General features: G+C 38.6%; 1 protein-coding gene across 1 annotated transcript; it reads left to right on the top strand.

Annotated features, from left to right (window-relative positions):
* The first annotated feature begins 377 nt into the window (after positions 1–377).
* LOC107060550 (uncharacterized) lies at positions 378–20,131 on the top strand. The gene is made up of 9 exons (XM_015308557.1): positions 378–451; positions 2,850–2,955; positions 6,872–6,952; positions 7,566–7,624; positions 7,729–8,007; positions 8,103–8,209; positions 8,300–8,602; positions 9,492–9,676; positions 20,096–20,131. The coding sequence occupies exons 1-9, from the start codon at positions 378–380 to the stop codon at positions 20,129–20,131; spliced, it is 1,230 nt and encodes a 409-aa protein (XP_015164043.1).
* Positions 20,132–21,212: the final 1,081 nt, after the last annotated feature.

The raw sequence follows: 21,212 nt of genomic DNA, 5'->3' as shown, positions 1-21,212 counted from the left end.
AGATGAAATCCGATCTTGAAAATGTACATGGGAAGGCTAACAAATAAAATCCAAAAATGAAATCAAACAGTCGGTTGGATTGCAGTATATCACCATAAGAAATAAACATGGAATATGCTTACCAAAAGGTTTCTCATAAGATATACAAATATGCAATACTCACCGTAAGTATCATAATGTAACGACCGATTCCCGTCAATATGGAAAAGCCAATGGAGAAGGAATTTGTGCCAAAAAACTTCTGAGTAGTAACTTGGAAATTTCTAGCCTAGGCCATACTTGGACGAAATCTGAGTCAGGTGAGGTCAAGAAAAATCTGGTAATGAATGGGGGATCGAATTATGAATTTTATCACATAACTGGATAGCCAAGGCGTTATGGGGCCTATACGGCTTTACGAGAATCGAATTCGGGCGAGTACAACTCCTGAATCTGATCTTTGCGTGAAATGGTAGTTTTAGAACTTCCCGATTTGAAGGTGTGTTGTGAAATGGGAGATTGGAACTCAAATTCTGAGTTTTTGTCTCCATGCAAGCCGCCGGGGTGGGATTAATTAATCCCGCCAGGGCAGATTGGGGTTCGTCGTGGCGGGCAAGTCACGAACTTAAGTCAAGAAAAACCTCAATTTTATTATTTTCTACAAAACTTCGTTCTTAAGAACTAAGGGAAGACCCAGGGCAATTCTTGACAATTTTCCATGATTTCTAGCGCTAAAGGAAAGTTAATTACTCCTCTAATCCATATTTCGATTCCTAGAACTTAGAATCTTGGGTAATTATCGTTGGGTGAGGGTTTTGGCCTGAAGTTGGTGGTGGAAAAAGCACTAGTTGAAAATTAGGATCATGGGTTTGGTCTTGGGTTGATAAGTTTGTTATAATTCGGGTAAATTAGACCTTGTTTATTGATCCTTGCGTTAATTACTTGTTTATAGACCAAGAAAAGCTGAAAGACTTCGGAAAAGGAAGGCTCAGGTGTCATAGGAGTATTCAGGCTTGGTTTCTAGGTAGGTGATGGTTCGATTTCCTGTTGTGTGATATATGATTGTTAATTGCTTCATTATATGCATGCATGTATGTGAATGGGAAATATGAATCAATCTAATGAAGTGATTAGGTGGGAACAATTATATGCCATGAACCTATTACTTGATTATATGAGTATGAGCATTGTTCATAATGGGTGTGATTGTGGTTGTGTTGAGTGGATCAGGTGTCACGTTTCGACACATATATTGGATCATGTGTCACGTCTCGATACATATATTGGACCGGGTGTCACGTTCCGACACATGTATATTGGATCGGGTGTCACGTTTCGACACACTAACAGTTTGGGTGTGGATTCCATGAGAAAACCACCTGTGATTATTTCATTCATATCTAATTTTAATTGAAATTGGGAAATTGTATGTTGCTCCTAAAATTATAACTGAATTATGCATTATGTATATGTGTGTTTACTGTGTTGTAATTTCTTGTGTATATTGTGCTTACGGGAGTAGCCGCGTGATCCTACCAGTACACCATGGTTTCATGTACTGATATTGCACTTGCTCTTTCTTTGTTGAGTATAGGGCATCTTCTGGCAGCTACTGACAAAACTCAGTTAGGAGATTATTGATTGCGACCAGATTCAAGAGTGAGCCAGATCTTTCAGGCTGCCATGGATCCTTCTTTTGTTTAGTCCATTCTCTTCGAACTCAGACTATATGTTTAGAATTGTTATGTTTAGTTTCTGGGGTTGCACCCCCTTCTCTTAGACTTGTTAGTTAACAGAGTTTTGGTACAATGACTTTCGGTTCTAGGGGTTGAATTTCTGAAATAGTTGTTTGTTAGAACTTCCGAGTTTATGGGAACTCTGTATTCATTTAGTCATTTAAACCTGCTTTCGTAACTTTAAATGTTTAGTCGGTTGTAGTAATGGTTCTCCCACCAGAGGGTTAGTGTGGATGTCAATCACAGCGGTCTGGGTCGTGACAAAGTTGGTATCAGAGCCCTAGGTTCGTTGATCTCATTGTACCAAAACGAGTCTAGTAGAGTCTTGCGGAACGGTATGGAGACGTCTGTAGTTTTCTTCGAGAGGCTACAAGACTTTAGGAAATCTCTCTGTCTTTTTCTTCTTTCGTGCTATGACTTGATTTCAATTGGTATCCGGTGATCCAAATTGGTATCTAATCTCTTACATTCTTCCATCCCTTATTGGGTCCTGTGATGACTTGTACTAAGCATGAGATGTTGACGAAGTTTCTGAAGCTGAAGCCTCCTGTCTTCCATGGTTCTGAGAGTGAGGATGCCTATGAGTTCCCGAATATAAAGCAACATAATATATTTGTTGCAGCCTATAAGACCAAATTTTGTGTTTTATCCAAATACGGTACTCCACTTTGCTTCAGTCTAAAGGAGAAAATTTGTCGCTTTGTGTAGAGATTAAGGTCAGATTTGTAGATTCAAGCTTATACGTCGCTGCTTCAGCTAAATCTTTTCAAGAAGTGGTTGATTTTGTGACGGAGGTAGAAAAGGGTGAAGTCAGAAGACATTGCTAAGGTGACAACATTCAAGAAGTTTTGTAAGGGACGACTAGATAATGAACACCATTACTTTGGAAAATGCATTTAGTATTGTTCTCATGTATGGGTTGCTTAGTAAGTGGTAAAATTATGTTACGACAATTGAGGTTAGAATCTCTACTACGATTTCCTAGATTTAGTGTATATCAAACATGGTGATGATATGACTACTACAATAGCAGTGATGCTTACTTTGTTAAGTTATTAAGTGTATTACAATTGTGGAGAACCTGGACATATGAGGAGAGATTGTCCCCATCCGTGCATGTCTGACCCCATGCAGCAACAGACCAGAGCAGTGGTACCAGTGGGCAGCAGTAGTAATGGCAGAGAACATCCACAAGGTGGGCGAGGAGGAAATTAGGGAGGCCGTAGGGGCCGGGAAAATGGTAATGCAAGTAGAGGACAAGTGTAGCCATACAAGGAGGTTGCCCGTCAAGATGACAAGGCTCAGTTTTATGCTTTTCCGGGCAAGACCAAGGCTGAGGTGTCTAATGCAGTGATCACATGTACTATTCTTGTCTGTGACCGGATGGCTACTGTTTTGTTTGATTCGGGTTCTACTTATTCATATGTGTTAGTTCAGTTTTCCTTGGAATTTGATGTGGTTTGTGATGTGCTTGATGCCCCCATCCATGTTTCTACACCAGTTGGATAGTCTGTCATAGTCACCCATGTGTATCGTGCTTGTCCTGTCTTGTTTATGCATTTTCAGACTTAGGCTGATTTGGTTATTTTTTATATGACTGACTTTGATATAATCTTAGGTATGACTTGGTTGTCCCCCTATTATGTTGTGCTTAACTGTAATACTAAGTTTGTGACTCTAGAGATCCTGGGTAGGGAAAAGTTAGAGTGGGAAAGGGTGTACAAGCCTAAGCCAACCAAGGTCATATCTTTCATTCGGGCTAAAAAAACTGGTGGGATAGGGGTGTTTGGCATATTTGGCTCATATTCAGGATGTTGAGGATGAGTCTCCCTCTATTGAGTCTATTATTGTGGTGTCTGAATTCAAAGAAGTGTTTCCTACCAATTTGCCTGGTATGCCTCCGGATAGAGATATAGATTTCTGCATTGACTTGGAACTGGGAACTCGTCTCATCTTATAACACCTGAAAACTAGTAGGCTAAACTAGAGCTTTACGTAAGGATTCTAGAGCTTGATGTGAGGGTTAGAGTCATAGATATGACCTCCTATACTTAGAATGAAGGCTTTAGGGTTAAATCGTCAAGGTACAACCCCCCAAGGACCAACCAAAGGTCCTTGAGGTGGACCCTAGGGCTGCCCAAGAAAGCTACCACAAAACAGTCCACTCACGAGGGGACCCACACCCCGTATGGGGGTCCACGCCTCGTGGGTCAGTGTCCCAAAAGTGGACTTGCAGACCACCACCCACAAAATACCAGCACGCTCCGTGGGTCCACCCACGTCCCATGGGTGAGGCAGTGAACTGCCGTAGACGATTAAGTTGGGCGTATTACGGAACTTTCCCAAATTAATTAGGAGTTAAGTGGTGTCATTTTATTAGAGTTTAGACCACCTATATAAAGTTATAAGACCCCTAAATTCATTGATCCTAGTCATTATTTCTAAACTCACCAAAAGAACCCAAATTCTCTCCAAGATATCCTCTCTCTAGAAAGAAAAACTATTTCCAAAACCCCAAAAGATCCCTAAGTTCATCTTCTAGAAAATTCTCACTCTAGAAAACTCAAGGAAGAAGAAGAGAATCAAGCTAGGTCAAATTCCTCCAATATTCCAAGTTTTGTGAGGGCTTTGTATCCAAGGTATGGTAGCTTATTCGTACATGGATTCTTCCACCCATGGAGCCCGCTAGCAATCCCCCAATTGTGAAGATAAAATCCCCAATTCAAGTTAGGGTTCCTTCCAATATTATGGGTTAAGTTGAGTATGATTCCAATTGAGTGGATATTACTTGTTTATGATTTATTTAGTAATGAATCATGTTATTATGATGATTTTACATGTTTTCCATGGCTAACCCTAGTTTAATTGATGAAATTATAGTAATGTGGGTTTATGCCTTGTGAAGGGAAATTGAGGATTTATAGATGATCTTCTACAATTGATGATATGTATAGTAATTGTTCAAGAATGAAATCATATAGACATGAATTGAATTAGTAAAATGTATATGTAATGGATCATGAATAGTAAAGCTTGAGATTGAAACTTTATGAGGATATATGACTAGAATTGCTTAAGAATGAAGCATGTGACTAGAATGCCTTGTGATCTAGGTATGTATGATGATTGTAAGAGGTAAACCTTTGAGAGTAAGGCTTGTAGTCATGAATGTTGATTACTAGGGTTTTGATAGTAAATCTAATATGATGAATTATGTAAGTTAATGATTAAAGAGTGAAGCTTATAGGATAATGGTAGACTACTGGATAGAGTTATTGTGGAACGACTTTACCCACATGACCTAGACTACGAAAGTATGAGATTATGCATGTTCTTATAGAACCTATGTAAATGCTTTATGAACACTTTGAGAGGGAAGTTTCTATGATAATGATATGTTGTTGTGTTGTTGAAATGATATTCTCATATACACACTTAGGCATGAATATGCAAGGAGATGAAAGGTTTTCTCACATAAAATGATTCTAGGTTGAAAGGCTTACTCACCTAAAATGAATCAAAGCATGTTAGTTATGTTAGCTTGAGGTTGTGTTATGAAACCACTTCGTGTATAGCTTGACTTGAAAATACAAGACCATCTCATGGTAGCCTAGGATTGAGAAACCATCCTCTCCTAAGGGTAACTTACACTATAATCATAAAATGCTTGCATGGTAGCTTGAGTATAAGACCTCATGGTAGCCTAGGATTGAGAAACCATTCTCTCCAAAGGGTAGCTTACACTAGCATCATAGAATGCTTGCATGGTAGCAGGACTTGGTTAGGCCAAACCACTTCATTGGTAGCTAGGATGGTGAAATAATACCCTTCCTTGCATAGCTTGGACTTGCATGATAGTATGCTATTCCTTTGGTAGCATGGTCTAGCCTATTATGGTGACTATTCCTTGGTAGCTTGGTCTAGTCTAATAGGGTGCTATTCCTTGGTAGTCTAGAAATGATAAATAGTGATCATTTAAGTATGATAGCCTAAAGTGGTACTTAGTATGGGTAGGATTATGGGGTCTTATACATGCATTGCACAAGTATGACTTGAAGCTACTTATGAAGTGTTCTCTTATATGTTGTATGCTTAGCTTGGATTGTTGCTATAGTTGCCTTCCATGATATGTTGGACTAAAGGTGAAGATTCCCTTGTCTATGAAAATGAAGCTAAGGATGAGATCTAAAGATGGTAAGTATGATTATGATGACCAAAAAGGGATACTTAGTGTGGGTTGAATTATGGGGTCTCATCCATGCATTGCACAAGTATGCTTTGAGGTTACTTGATAACTAAGTTCTCTTATGATATGAAGGACTAAGGGTTGACTAATGCTTATATTATGTCTATGTTGGAGATTATGCTTATGACTATGTTATTGTCTCATATGCTTATAGCTTATGTTTCATGAAGTATCTCTTATGATTATGGCATATGACTTATGTTGACTAACCTTTATGGTATGCTCTTATGATGTTATGCTAGCTATCATATTTAGTACATTTTGTACTAATGCATACTGTTGCCTACATTCTCATCAAATGTAGGGTTCGGTGATTTTGAGTTCCATTCTTGAGGGTAGGTTTCTAGAAGAGCAAGGAGTTGAAGACTTGGTGAGTCCTCATAGCATCGAGTTTTGATCACCTTTCCTTTATGTCTTTTTATATGTTTTGAGACTAGTGTATGGGCTGTGTCCCAAGACTTATTCAAAGTTGTTATAGATGGTTTGAGACAAGTGTAATAAGACTTCCGTTTTGCTTTTATAAAGACTTTGATTTTATGGAAAATATTTTAAAATTTCCGCACTTTTCTATTATCATATGTTATGATATGCTTAGTGGCTTACATTGAGTCCTTCGGGGGTTCTATGTGCCATGTTACATCTAGGGTGTACCCCTGGGTCGTGACACATCTTCGTTCCTCCTTATCACATGGCTCTGAAAGAATTGAGAGAGCTTAAACCTCAAATCCAGGAGCTTCTTGAAAAAGATTTTATCCGTCCTAGTGCCTCCCCGTGGGGTGTTCCTGTCTTGTTTGTTAATAAGAAGGATGGTAGTATGAGGATGTGCATAGACTATTGACAGTTGAATAGGGTCACCATTCGGAATAAGTATCTGTTGACTCAAATAGATGATCTTTTTGACCAATTGCAGGGTGCATTAGTTTTCTCTAAAATTGACCTAAGGTCTAGTTACCATCAGTTAAAGATTAGGCCTGAGGATGTACCAAAAACGGCATTCAGAACCCGTTATGGGCACTATGAGTTCTTAATGATGTCATTTGGGTTTACCAATGCTCCTGCAGCTTCATGATTTTGATGAATGGTTTATTCAAACCATTCCTAGATTCTTTTGTGATTGTCATTATTGATGACATTTTGGTTTATTCGAAGACTAAGGAAGAGCATGCCGATCATTTTTGTATTGTTTTGGGTGTCTTGGAAAACATAAGTTGTATGCAAAATTTTCCAAGTGTGAGTTCTAGTTGACTTCACTCGCCTTCTTAGGGCATGTGGTTTCAAAGAAAGGGGTAATGGTAGATCCCCAAAAGATCAAAGCAGTCAAGAACTGGGTCCGGCCTAGCTCTCTGATGGAAGTTAGGAGTTTCGTGGGACTCGCCAGCTACTACCGGTGATTTGTGAAAAATTTTGCTTCTATCGCCTTGCATTTAACAAGGCTGACCAAAAAGGAGGTGCCTTTCGAGTGGACTAACAAATGTGAAGAGAGCTTCCAAAAGCTTAAGACCCTTCTGACCACAACACCTATTTTGGCACTGTCGGTGGAAGGTAAAAATTCCATTATTTATTCTGATGCTTCACATTCGGGATTGGGTGTTATGTTAATACAGGATAAGAATGTTATAGCTTGTGCACTGCGGCAGCTGAGATCAAAGCAGTCAAGAACTGGGTCCGGCCTAGCTCTCTGATGGAAGTTAGGAGTTTCGTGGGACTCGCCAGCTACTACCGGTGATTTGTGAAAAATTTTGCTTCTATCGCCTTGCATTTAACAAGGCTGACCAAAAAGGAGGTGCCTTTCGAGTGGACTAACAAATGTGAAGAGAGCTTCCAAAAGCTTAAGACCCTTCTGACCACAACACCTATTTTGGCACTGTCGGTGGAAGGTAAAAATTCCATTATTTATTCTGATGCTTCACATTCGGGATTGGGTGTTATGTTAATACAGGATAAGAATGTTATAGCTTGTGCACTGCGGCAGCTGAAAGTGCATGAGAGGAACTACCCGACGCATGACTTGGAGTTGGCAGCGGTAGTGTTTGCCCTCAAGATCTGGTGACTATTACCTTTATGGTGTTAAGTGTGAGGTGTTTACTGACCATCGTAGTCTACAACATGTATTCACTTAGAAGGAATTGAATTTGAGACAGTGAAAGGTGGATGGAGTTACTCAAGGATTCTGACGTTACCATCCAGTATCATCGGTGTAAGGCTAACGTGGTGGCAGACGCATTAAGTCGGAAGGCAGTGAGTATGGGTAGTCTAGATTGCTTGGGTGTGTCCAAGCGACCTTTGCCCAAGGAGATTCAAACCTTGGAGTCTAAGTTCATGTAGTTGGGCATCTCAGAGAAAGGTGGGGTGTTAGCCAGCATTGAGGTTAGACCCACATTCATTGAGGAGATCAAGGCCAAGCAGTTTGAGGATGAGAGTTTGAATGAGCTCAGTAAGAAGACTGTGTCTAGTAAGGCACAAGATGTGGTTCTTGATGCAGGTGGTGTGCTTAGTTTTAAGGGGAGAATTTATGTTCCTCGAGTGGATGACTTGATTCAGAAGATGTATTCCATTTATTCGGGTGTGACCAAGATATACCAAGATTTGAAAAGACTTTATTGGCGGCCTGGCATGAAGAAAGACATAGCTGAGTTTGTGGGTAAGTGCTAAAACTGTCAGCAGGTAAAGTATGAGCACTAAAGGCCTGCAGGTTTGCTTCAACGAATGCCAATTCCGAAATGGAAGTGGGAAAGGATGGCTATGGATTTTGAGGTTGGTCTTCCCAAGACCTTGGGAAACTTTGACTCCATTTTGGTGGTGGTTAACAGACTGACTAAGTTGGTCCACTTCATTCCAGTCAGAGTGGACTATAATGCTCAGAGTTGGCTAAGGTTTATGTGAAAGAGATAGTGAGGCGGCATGGGGTGCTTCTTTCTATAATCTCGGACCGTGGTACATAGTTCACATCCAAGTTTTGGGGAAAATTGCATGAGGAGTTGGGAACTTAACTCACATTTCGCACAGCTTTCCACCCATAGACGGACGGGCAGTCAGAAAGAACGATTCAAGTGTTAGAGGACATGTTGAGGGCATGTGTGATTGACTTTGGAGGGCATTGGTATAAGTTCCTACCTTTTTTTGAGTTCTCCTATAATAACAGTTACCACTCCAGCATTGACATGGCACCGTTCGAGGCACTTTACGATAGGGGATGTAGATCACCCATAGGGTGATTTTAGGCTGGAGATGTGAAACCTTTGGGGGTTGATTTGGTGAAAGATGCTCAGGATAAGGTAAGGAGCATTCAAGCTAATCTTCTAGAAGCCCAGAGTCGACAGAAAAATATGTGCACCGTAAGGTAAGGGACATGACATTTCAGTCTGGTGAGCAAGTTTTTCTTAAAGTGTCACCCATAAAGGGGGTGCTGAGATTCAGTAAGAAGGGCAAGCTTAGTCCTCGATACATCGGGCCATTTGAGATTCTTGTGTGTGTAGGGCCAGTGGCTTAAAGGTTGGCTTTACCACCTAGCATATCTGGAGTCCATCCAGTGTTCCATCAGTCCAGGTTGAAGAAGTATCATGGGGACAAAGATTACATCATAAAGTGGGACTCAGTTTCTTTAGACAAAGACCTTCAGTATGAGGAGGAACCAGTTGCAATTCCGGGTCGCGATGTCCAGAAGCTGAGGACCAAGGAGATACAGTCCGTGAAGGTTCAATGGAAGAATCGTCTGGTTGAGGAAGCTACTTGTGTCACGACCCAGGAGTACCCCCTAGACGTAACACGGAATACACGACTCCGAAAAGCCTCATACAAGCCCTTAGCATATCATGAGCATAAGATAATAGAAAAGTACAGGAAAATTTTAAAACTTTTCTTTACAATCGAAATCATTTTCATAAAAGCAAGCGGAAGTCTTTCTATACTTTGTCTCAAACAATCTAATACAACTTTTATAATAAAATCTTGGGACAAAGCCCGTAGAATAGTCTCAACATGAAAATAAAAGACATAAAGGATATAATGGGTTTGTCCTCGAAACTATAAGGACTTACCAAAAGTTCAACTCTTCTTTCTCCTTAAAAACCTAGCCTCCAAAGAAACTCAATCTATGAAACACTACATTTGATTAGAATATAGGCAAAGTATGCGTTAGTACAAAATGTACCAAGTATGATAGCTAACACAACATTATAAGAGCATGTCAAAATGGTAAGTCAACAAGAGACATAAACATAAGAGATAATAACATAGTCATAGCATAATCTCCAACATAAGCATCATATAATCAAAAGTTAACATAAGACATAGTTAATGAGCATAGGAGATAAGTCAAAGTCATAATAAGCATAATTGACCCTTAGTCATCTATACCATAATAGAACCATTCTCAAGTAACCTCAAAATAATACAAGTGCAAATCATGAATAGCATCCCATAATACCACCCAAGCCAAGTATCCTTTTTGGTCATCTTAATCATAGTCTATACACATGGTCAAGTCTTTAAGCTTCTATACCATCAGATCACCATACTTAAGTAACCTCAAAGCACACTTATGTAATGCATGAAAGGCATCCCATACTACCCTTCACACTAAGCATAACCTTGAAGTCATCCTAGTCATATTCACCCTCCTTTGGTCTCACTATTGGCTTACTACATGTAGACAATGGATCTATCACCTTAACTCAATCGTATCTTGGAAGGCAACTATAGCAAAAATCCATCAAACATACACCATAAACATAAAAAGGAACACACCATAGATACCTTCAAAGCATACTTATGCAACGCATAATTAAGATCTCATACTCTTACCCATACTAAGTAAAGCCTCTTAAGTACCCATAGTTGATAACTACTGTTCTTGCTCATACTACTACACTATTTGGGACATAAACATTAACCCATATAGACCATGTGAGCTAACATGAAATCCAGTGTCTACCCCACACCGTAAAGGAGTCGTTCTACCTGTCGAGGGTAGAACTGTACTCTTACCTTGGATGAAACCAATTTTTAAGTAACCTATGTGGGCACATAGTTATGGGATAAGGAAATTACTTCTAGAAACTCCCCATCTACTAACGGAGGAGCTTTCATCTCATGAGACTTCTTCTAGAAACCCACCCTCTACTAACAGAGCGGCTTCCATATCATATTCGTATCCACTCGGTGCTACGCATTAAGTCCCATTGACTTCACATTAAGTCTTGACTTATGTTCATATTGGTGGAAGAATGTCTTGACACTCAATCCAACATAACTCATACTATAGCTCATTAGATCATGTGTGAGCAACTATCACCATCCATGACCTATTTATGATGGCTCTAGAGCATTTGATTCAATTAGGTGAGACTAGTCTTCAAACCTTAGAATCACTATAGGTGACAAACCTTTCACCTCCTATCATATTCATGCCTAAGTGTGTATATGAAATTAACCTTTTAAAAACACTACAACTAGGTCATGAGCATATTCACTTTACTCTCAAAGTGTCTATAAAGCATGTACTAAACTTCATACAACATGCACACTATCATGTCTTGGCCCTTTCTAAGGTCAAAACTCATATTAAATCAACACATCTAGAATGACTACATTAGACATGGATTTAAGCATGATTCAAGTAGTTTAATTACTACAATGCTAATCTCACACTTCACCTCCTTGAGGTTCAATTCTTACTTTCAATCATCCCACCTAGGGTTCGAGCTCTAGACATGGATGTCCTCCTAATCCATGTGATTCTATCACTTTATGCATCCAAACCTTCATGAGGTAAATTAGGTGGTAAGATCTTATCATAACCATTCTATCTAATAGTCTACCATTATCTCATAAGCTTCATTCTTAGAGCCTTAACATACATAATTCATTATATTGGATTTGCCCTCAAAACCCTAGAGCCATTACTAAGTGAGAAACCCTTTCATGTCAAGTTCATACTCATGCCTAATATCATGTCTAGAATTCTACATTAGATAAAGATATCATCATGACTCAAGTGATTCCATCACTTCCTACCATCTATTATTCATAAGGTGAATTAAGTAGATAAGGATCTTTCATCACACTTTTATTCATTATCCTTTCATTCACATGTTGACTCTACTTTCAAAGCCTTGGAATCTATAGTTCGTCATATTAACTTTACTTTGGAGCCTTAGTGATCAACATTCATAATTAAAAACCCTACACTCAAGCTTTACTTCCTACTATCTTCACCCATGCCTAGATTACAAGGTGTTTCAATCACATTTTTCATTACTAGGTGATTCTAGAGCAAATTCATTATAAAGGTTCAATTTTAACTTTACTAGTCAAGATCCATCATTTGAACTATAGTCTAATTCGATTCATATCTATATGATCCTAACCTTGAACAATTACTACACATGACATTGATTTAGGAAGATCAAATTCAATTTCTTCAATTTCACCTCTTATGGCATAAACTCACAAAATAGCAAATTCATCAAATAAACTAGGGTTAACCATAGAAATCACACAAATTCATCAATACATCATGATCCACTACTAAAACAATCAAAATTGAGTATTTTCCAACCAATTGGAATCAAACTCAAATACTACCCACACTTTAGAAGAAACCCTAGCTTAGATTGGGGGTTTTCTTCAAAATTGGTGGAAAACCTATGGGGCTCTATGGGTGGAAGAACCCATAGATGAATAAACTAACATACCTTATTGAAGATGCACCACGAATTTGAGGAGAAAAGACATCCCCTTGAACCCTAGACTTCACCTTTGGTCTTGTTCTTCTATGGAGTTCTAGTGAGAGAATTATTTTAGAGGGAGTTAGGGTCTTTAGATGAATGAGTTAACGACTTAGTTTTAGGGGCCTATTTAGCTTATATAGGTGGTTTAATAACTAACTAACCGACCTCCCTTAACTCCTATGTAATTACTAATTAACCCCCTAACCCCTAACTTAAAAACTAAACTTGAAAAACTGCTCCCACTCACGAACCACCCACCCACGGACCGTAGGTGGGTCCACGCTCCGTACTGCACCTTCGTTGGTGCTGGACTGTAGCTTAGAGGTGCAGGCCAACTCAGGCCTTGACCCACGACCCCAACCCACGGGGCGTGGGTCCACTCACGGTCAGTTGATGGCAAGCGTGAGTTGAAATTTGACAGCTTTTAGGGCTGTTTTGAGGTCCTCCTCAAGGACCCCTTGGGTGGTCCTTGGGGGTTCGTACCTTGACGCCCTAACCCTTAAACCTCCATTCTAAGTATGGGAGCCATTTCTATGAGTTTTAATCCTCTTATCACACTCTAAAACTCTTACGAAAGGCTCTAGAGCTCTCTAGTTCAACTTACTAGTTTCCGGGGAGTAATAATATCTCCCCCTTGGGATCATTCGTTCTCGAATGACGATTCTAAACACTTCTTATAGTCACAACTCTAGACTAGCCGCCCATCATGCATGCAACATATTTAAAATGCACACAACCAAGTAAGAAAACTTCAATTTCAAGCTAAACACATTCAATGCAACACAAGGGAGTAGGAACTACATTTATCAACCCAAAATGCATGAAATTCTTTATTTACTCATTCTCAAGGAGGAACTAACAACTCCCAACTAAAACATGCTCAATACACACTCATGGAGCCTAAATGCAATTTACTCTCAAAAAGCATTTATTCAAGGAGGAATCTTTCAACTCAAAACTAAGGCATGCTCATTAACTCATCTCATGAAGTCTATATGCAACTTTACTCAAATGCACTACAACATGAGGAATACAATGCATATAAGTCATTTCTAACAAGACCTAGGCATTTTCATGAACATGCATCACATAAGAAAATCATGGAAACATACTATTCACACATGACTTCATATAAAAGCAAATCAAGAGGAACCTATCATCTCAAGCTAGAATAAGAGCATAAGGAAAAGGATGAGGACATCGGGACATCGGGACATCTCATTGGCCTTTGGCCTCCCAAGTAGCACTCTTAACCAAATTCCTTACTAAAGAACACTCTTTACCACTTTATGGAACAACTTCCTTGTTCTTCTATTTCTTAAACTTTGCCGGTCTAAGACCTCTACCGGTACTTCTAAATTAGAGAGGTTCTCATTAAGCAACTATAGCTCACAAGCAACCTTACTAACACCACTCAAGATCTCACATGAGCCTAACAAATCGGGACTAAACTTCTCATACTCCCTACACCTCTCAAGGTAAAAATTTCAAGCAAACCTAAATCATGAACATCAAGAACACTCAACGACCTTGCTAGCTAAGCACATTATCCCCCCCTTGGGAAAAATCCAATACAAACTCCTTTAAGCATCATTTCTTTCAACTCTAAGGTCGGAGCAAGTCATCACTAAGCTTTCACATCCATCACACAAGGTGATTCTAAATCATGGTGAATTACACTTCTACCCTTCTTAGAGGAGTCTATTCACTTAACCCATCTAGGCATTATTTAAACACCCTATTCAACCAATCTATCAACATACCTCAAAACTCATTATGACTAAGTCGGGTTCTACCATCAACTAAACATAACCACATAATAACCTTGCTAGGTAGGCACACTATCTTCCCCTTGGGAGTATGCCTACACAAATTCTTCTAAATATCTTTCTTAACATAGAGGCAACTATGAAGCATCATTCATACTAAAGACAACATCAAAATCTATCATCTCAAATATTTCAAGTCACGTAGCCATAATTGGCATCACAACCAACCTTTTCTACCTCACTCCTTGTAGAATAAGCCCTTCAAGTAGTCATATCCTAAAGACCATCGAATAAGGAATAGGAGAGAGACCTTATAAAGTTAAACTCTATGGCACGACTTGGAGAATGAAGAAGTAAAGTTTCCTAAGCATCCAATAGCCTCTTATTCATAAATGTGGCGCGCTTCACATTTATGAACAAGACTCTACTAGTCGTGGTTTGAGACAATCTTAGAACCATTCTAAACCTTGTGCTATGATACCATGTTTGTCACGACCCAAGAGTACCCCATAGATGTAACAAGGCGTACAAGACTCCGAAAAGCCTCATACAAGCCCTTAGCATATCATGAGCATAAGATAATAGAAAAGTACGGGAAAATTTTAAAACTTTTCTTTACAATCGAAATCATTTTCATAAAAGCAAGCGGAAGTCTTTCTATACTTTGTCTCAAACCATCTAATACAACTTTTAGAATAAAACTCTTGGGACACAACCCGTACAATAGTCTCAACATGAAAATAAAAGACAAAAAGGAAATAATGGGTTTGTCCTCGAAAGTATGAGGACTCACCAAATGTTCAACTCATCTTGCTCCTTAGAAACCTAGCCTCCAAAGGACCTCAATCTCCGAAACCCTACATTTGATTAAAATGTAGCCAAAGTATGTGTTGGTACAAAATGTACCAAGTATGACAGCTAGCACAACATCATAAGAGAATCTCAAAATGGTTAGTCAACAAGAGACATAAATATAAGAGATAATGACATAGTCATAGCATAATCTCCAACGTAAGGATCATATAATCATAAGTCAACATAAGACATAGTTAATGAGCAAAGGAGATAAGTCATAATCATAATAAGCATAATTGACCCTTAGTCATCTATACCATAATAGAACCATTCTCAAGTAACCGCAAAAGCATACAAGTGCAAAGAATGAATAGCATCCCATAATACCACCCAAGAAAAGTATCCCATTTGGGTCATCTTAATCATAGTCTATACACATGGTCAAGTCTTTAAGCCTCTATATCATAAGAGCAACATACTTTTAAGTAACCTCAAAGCACACTTGTGCAATGCATGAAAGGCATCCGATACTACCCTTCACACTAAGCATAACATTGAAGTCATCCTAGTCATACTTCTTTGGTATCACTATTGGCTTACTACATATAGACAAGGGAACTATCACCTTTAGTCAATCGTATCTTGGAAGGCAACAATAGCAACAATCCATCAAACATACACCATAAGCATAAAAAGGAACACACCATAGATACCTTCAAAGCATACTTGTGCAATGCATAAGTAAGATCTCATACTCTTACTCATCTAAGTAAAGCCTCTTAAGTACCCATAGTTCATAACTACTATTCTTGCTCATACTACTACACTATTTGGGACATAAGCCTTAACCGACATAGACCATGTGAGCTAACATGGAATCCGGTGTCTACCCCACACCGTAAAGGGGTCGTTCTACTTGTCGAGGGTAGAACTCTATTCTTAGATTGGTAGAAACCAATTGCTAGGTAACCTATGTGGGAACATAGTTATGGGATAAGGAGATTGCTTCTAGAAATTTGCCCTCTACTAACGGAGGAGCTTCCATCTCATGAGACTTCTTCTAGAAACCCGCCTTCTACTAACGGAGGGGTTTCCATCTCATATTCATACACACTCGGTGCTAGGCATTAAGTCCCATTGACTTCACATTAAGTATTGACTTATGTTCATATTGGTGGAAGAATGTCTTGACACTCAATCCAACATAACTCATACTATAGGTCATTAGATCATGCGTGAGCAACTATCACCATCCATGAACTATTTATGATGGCTCTAGAGCTTTTGATTCAATTAGGTGAGACTAGTCTTCAAACCTTAGAATCACTATAGGTGACAAACCTTTCACCTCCTATCATATTCATGCCTAAGTGTGTATATGGAATTAACCTTTTAACAACACTACAACTAGGTCATGAGCATATTCACTTTACACTCAAAGTGTCTCTAAAGCATGTACTAAACTTCATGCAACATGAACACTATCATGTCTTGGCCCTTTCTAAGGTCAAAACTCATATTAAATCAACACATCTAGAATGACTACATTAGACATGGATTTAAGCATGATTCAAGTAGTTTAATTACTACAATGCTAATCTCACACTTCACCTCTTTGAGGTTCAATTCTTACTTTCAATCATCCCACCTAGGGTTCAAGCTCTAGACATGGATGTCCTCCTAACCCATGTGATTCTATCACTTTATGCATCCAAACCTTCGTGAGGTAAATTAGGTGGTATGATCTTATCATAAACATTCTATCTAATAGTCTACCATTATCTCATAAGATTCACTCTTGGAGCCTTAACATACATAATTCATCATATTGGATTTGCCCTCAAAACCCTAGAGTCATTATTAAGTGAGAACCCCTTTCATGTTAAGTTCATACTCATGCCTAATATCATGTCTAGAATTCTACATTAGATAAGGATATCATCATGACTCAAGTGATTCCATCACTTACTACCATCTATTATTCATAAGGTGAATTAGGTAGATAAGGATCTTTCATCACACTTCTATTCATTATCCTTCCATTCACATGTAGACTCTACTTTCAAAGCCTTGGTATCTATAGTTAGTCATATTAGCTTTACTCTCAAGCCCTAGTGATCAACATTCATAATAATAAGCCCTACACTCAAGCTTTACTTCCTACTATCTTCACCCATACCTAGATTTCAAAGTGTTTCAATCACATTCTTCATTACTAGGTGATTCTAGAGGAAATTCATTATAAAGGTTCAACTTTAGATTTACTAGTCAAGATCCATCATTTGAACTATAGTCTAATTTGATTCATGTCTATATGATCCTAACCTTGAACAATTACTACACATGACATTGATTTAGAAAGATCAAATTCAATTTCTTCAATTTCACCTCTTATGGTATAAACTCACAAAATAGCAAATTCATCAAATAAATTAGGGTTAACCATATAAATCACACAAATTCATAAATACATCATGATCCAATACTAAAACAATCAAAATTGAGTATTATCCAACCAATTGGAATCAAACTCAAACACTACCCACACTTTGGAAGAAACCCTAGCTTAGATTGGGGTTTTTCTTCAAAATTGGGGGAAAATTTAGGGGGCTCTATGGGTGGAAGATACCGTAGATGAAGAAACTAACATACCTTATTGAAGATGCACCACGAATTTGAGGAGAAAAGGTATCCCTTTGAACCCTAGACTTCACCTTTGATCTTGTTCTTCTATGGAGTTCTATTGAGAGAATTATTTGAGAGGGAGTTGGGGTCTTTAGATGAATGAATTAACAACTTAGTTTTAGGGGCCTATTTAGCTTATATAGGTGGTTTAATAACTAACTAACCTACCTCCCTTAACCCCTATGTAATTATTAATTAACCCTCTAACCCCTAACTTAAAAACTAACCTTGAAAATTGCTCCCACTCACGAACCACCCACCCACGGATCATGGGTGGGTCCACACTCCGTACTGCACCTTCGTAGGTATTGTACTGTGTCTTAGAGGTTCAGGCCAACTCAGGCCTTGACCCACGGGGCGTGGGTCCACTCACCGCTAGTAGATGGTAAGCGTGAGTTGCTGAAATTTGACAACTTTTAGGGCTGTTTTGAGGTCCTTCTCAAGGACCCCTTGGGTGGTCCTTGGGGGGTCGTACCTTGATGCCTTAACCCTTAAATCTTCATTCTAAGTACGGGAGCCATTTCTATGAGTTTTCATCCTCCTACCACTAAAATCTTACGAAAGGCTCTAGAACTCTCTAGTTCAACTTACTAGTTTCCGGGGCGTAATAACTTGGAAAACTGAGAAGGACATGTGAGACAAGTACCCCTAGTTATTTGACTATTCAGCTACTACTCTACTCTTGCTTTAGCCCTTTTTTCCTAGTTTGTCAATCGGGGACGAGTGATGGGTAAATTGGTATCTATTGTAACGACCGGTTACCATCATTATGGAAAAGCCAATGGGGAAGGAATTTCAGCCAGAAAACTTTTGAGAAGTAACTTGGAAATTTCTAGCCTAGGCCAGACTTGGACGAAATCTAAGTCAGGTGAGGTCTAGAGAAATATGGTGATCAATGAGGGATCTAATCATGAATTTGATGACATGAGTAGGTAGCCAACACGTTAAGGAGCATGTACGGCTTAAAGGAATCGAATTCGGGCGAGTAGAACTCCCGAAACTGATCTTGGCGTGAAAGGATAGTTTTAGAACATCCCGGTTTGAAGGTCTGTTATGAAATGGGAGTTTGGAACTCATATTTTGAGTTTTTGTATTCATGCAAGCCGCCGGGGCGGGATTAATCCCACCATAACGGCGCTGCTGTGGCAGGTTGGGGTCCGCCGTGGCGGGACAGTCGCGAACTTAAGTCGGGAAAAACCTCAATTTCATTATTTTCTGTAAAACTTCGTTCTTAAGAACTAAGGGACAGCCCTGGGTGATTCTTGACAGTTTTCCACAATTTCTAGCTCTAAAGGTAAGTTAATTACTCCCCTAATCCGTATTTCAATTCCTAGAACATAGAATCTTGGGTAATTATCGTTGGGGGAGGGTTTTGGCCTGAAGTGGATGGTGGGAAAAGCCCTAGTTTAACCTTAGGATCATGGGTTTGGTCTTGGGTTGATAAATTTGTTATAATCCGGGTAAATTAGACCTTGTTTATTGATCCTTGTGTTAATTACTTTTTTATAGACCAAGAACAAGCTGAAAGACTTCGAAAAGGGAAGGCTCATGTGTCTTAGGAGTATTTAGGCTTGGTTTTTAGGTAGGTGATGGTTTGATTTCCTATTGTGTGATATATGCTTGTTAATTGCTTCATTGTATGCATGCATGTGAATAGGAAATGTGAATCAATCTAATAAAGTGATTAGGTGGGAATAATTACATGCATTGAACCTATTACTTGATTGTATGAGTATGAGCATTGTTCATGATGGGTGTGATTGTGATTGTGGTTGTGCTAGTTGGATCGGATGTCACGTTCCGATACATATATTGGATTGGGTTTCACGTTCTGACACATATATTGGACAGGGTGTCACGTTCTGACACATGTATATTGGATCGGGTGTCACGTTCCGACACACTAACAGTTTGGGTGTGGGTTCCATGAGAGGACCACTTGTGATGATTGCATTCACATCTAATTGTTATTGAAATTGGGAAATTGTATATTGCTCCTAAAATGATAAATGAATTATGCATTATGTATATGTGTGTTTACTGTGTTGTAATTGCTTGTGTATATTGTGCATACATGAGTAGCCGCGTGATCCTAACAGTACACTGTGGTTTCGTGTACTGATACTGCGCTTGCTCTTTTTTTGTTGAGTACAGGACATCTTCAGGTGGCTACTAACAGACCTCAGTTAGGAGATTGTTGATCGCGACCAGATTCAAAGGTGAGCCAGTTCTTTCAGGCTACCATGGATCCTTCCTTTGTTTAGTCCATTCTCTTCGGACTCGGTCTATACGTTTTGAATTGTTATGTTTAGTTTCCGGGGTTGCACCCCCTTTTCTTACACTTGTTGGTTAATAGAGTTTTGGTTGACTTTCAGTTCTAGGGGTTTAATTTTCCTCAATAGTTGTTTGTTAGACCTTCAGAGTTTATGGGAACTCCGTATTGAGTTAGTCATTTAAACCTGCTTTCGTATTTTTAAATGTTTAGTCGGTTGTAGTAATGGTTCTCCCACCGGAGGGTTAGTGTGGGTGCCAATCACGGCGGTCTGGGTCGTGACACATAAGATAAAAAAGTTTACTTCACTGATGAGCCAACTCAAACTCTATGCAAAACAAAGAAAGTTATGGAACAAGTTCCTCATTCTTCTTTTTTTTGTTCAAACACAACATTTCACAAAGAGCTTCTTTCGGATAAACAAAGAATATATAGCATTTTAAATAGACCATAGTGATCAATTATAGAAAAACAACTTACACATAAAAAAACATTATTTACTAACTTGAATCCACTCTTTTAAAACAATATATCAAGAAACCTAATACATCACGTAAATAGTTGAATCGGTCGCTATCAAGAAGTGAATCTTATATAACTTTAATAAGAAATTGTTAGTAAAAAAGCTGCTTGTTATAAGATCAAAAGATAGCACTTGACATGACATATAACTATTATGTGATCTATACAAGATTGAAACAAAGGAATGACATCTTTTGATTGAAAGTTAAGAAGTCAAAGTTTATAACTACTCAAAGTGTATCTATTTTAGTATAAATAAAGGGCTGGTGATTATTTTTTTAAAAAGACTGCCAACATACATGAATAGATTTAACAAACTAACAATATGACATCTTTTGCAAAATAACAATAAATTTAATAATGATAGTAATACAACATATAATAAACTATGTCGATCATGTATTTTAACAAAAAAAAAAGTTAAAGATGAATATAATATCTAATATGCTCTTTAAGTTTTCCAAATCATTAGACGCA

The sequence above is a fragment of the Solanum tuberosum genome, unplaced genomic scaffold, assembly GCF_000226075.1.
Source record: "Solanum tuberosum cultivar DM 1-3 516 R44 unplaced genomic scaffold, SolTub_3.0 scf00090, whole genome shotgun sequence".
Classification (NCBI taxonomy): domain Eukaryota; kingdom Viridiplantae; phylum Streptophyta; class Magnoliopsida; order Solanales; family Solanaceae; genus Solanum; species Solanum tuberosum.
Note: the sequence above shows the minus strand (reverse complement) of the source record. Positions and strands in the feature narration are given on the sequence as shown.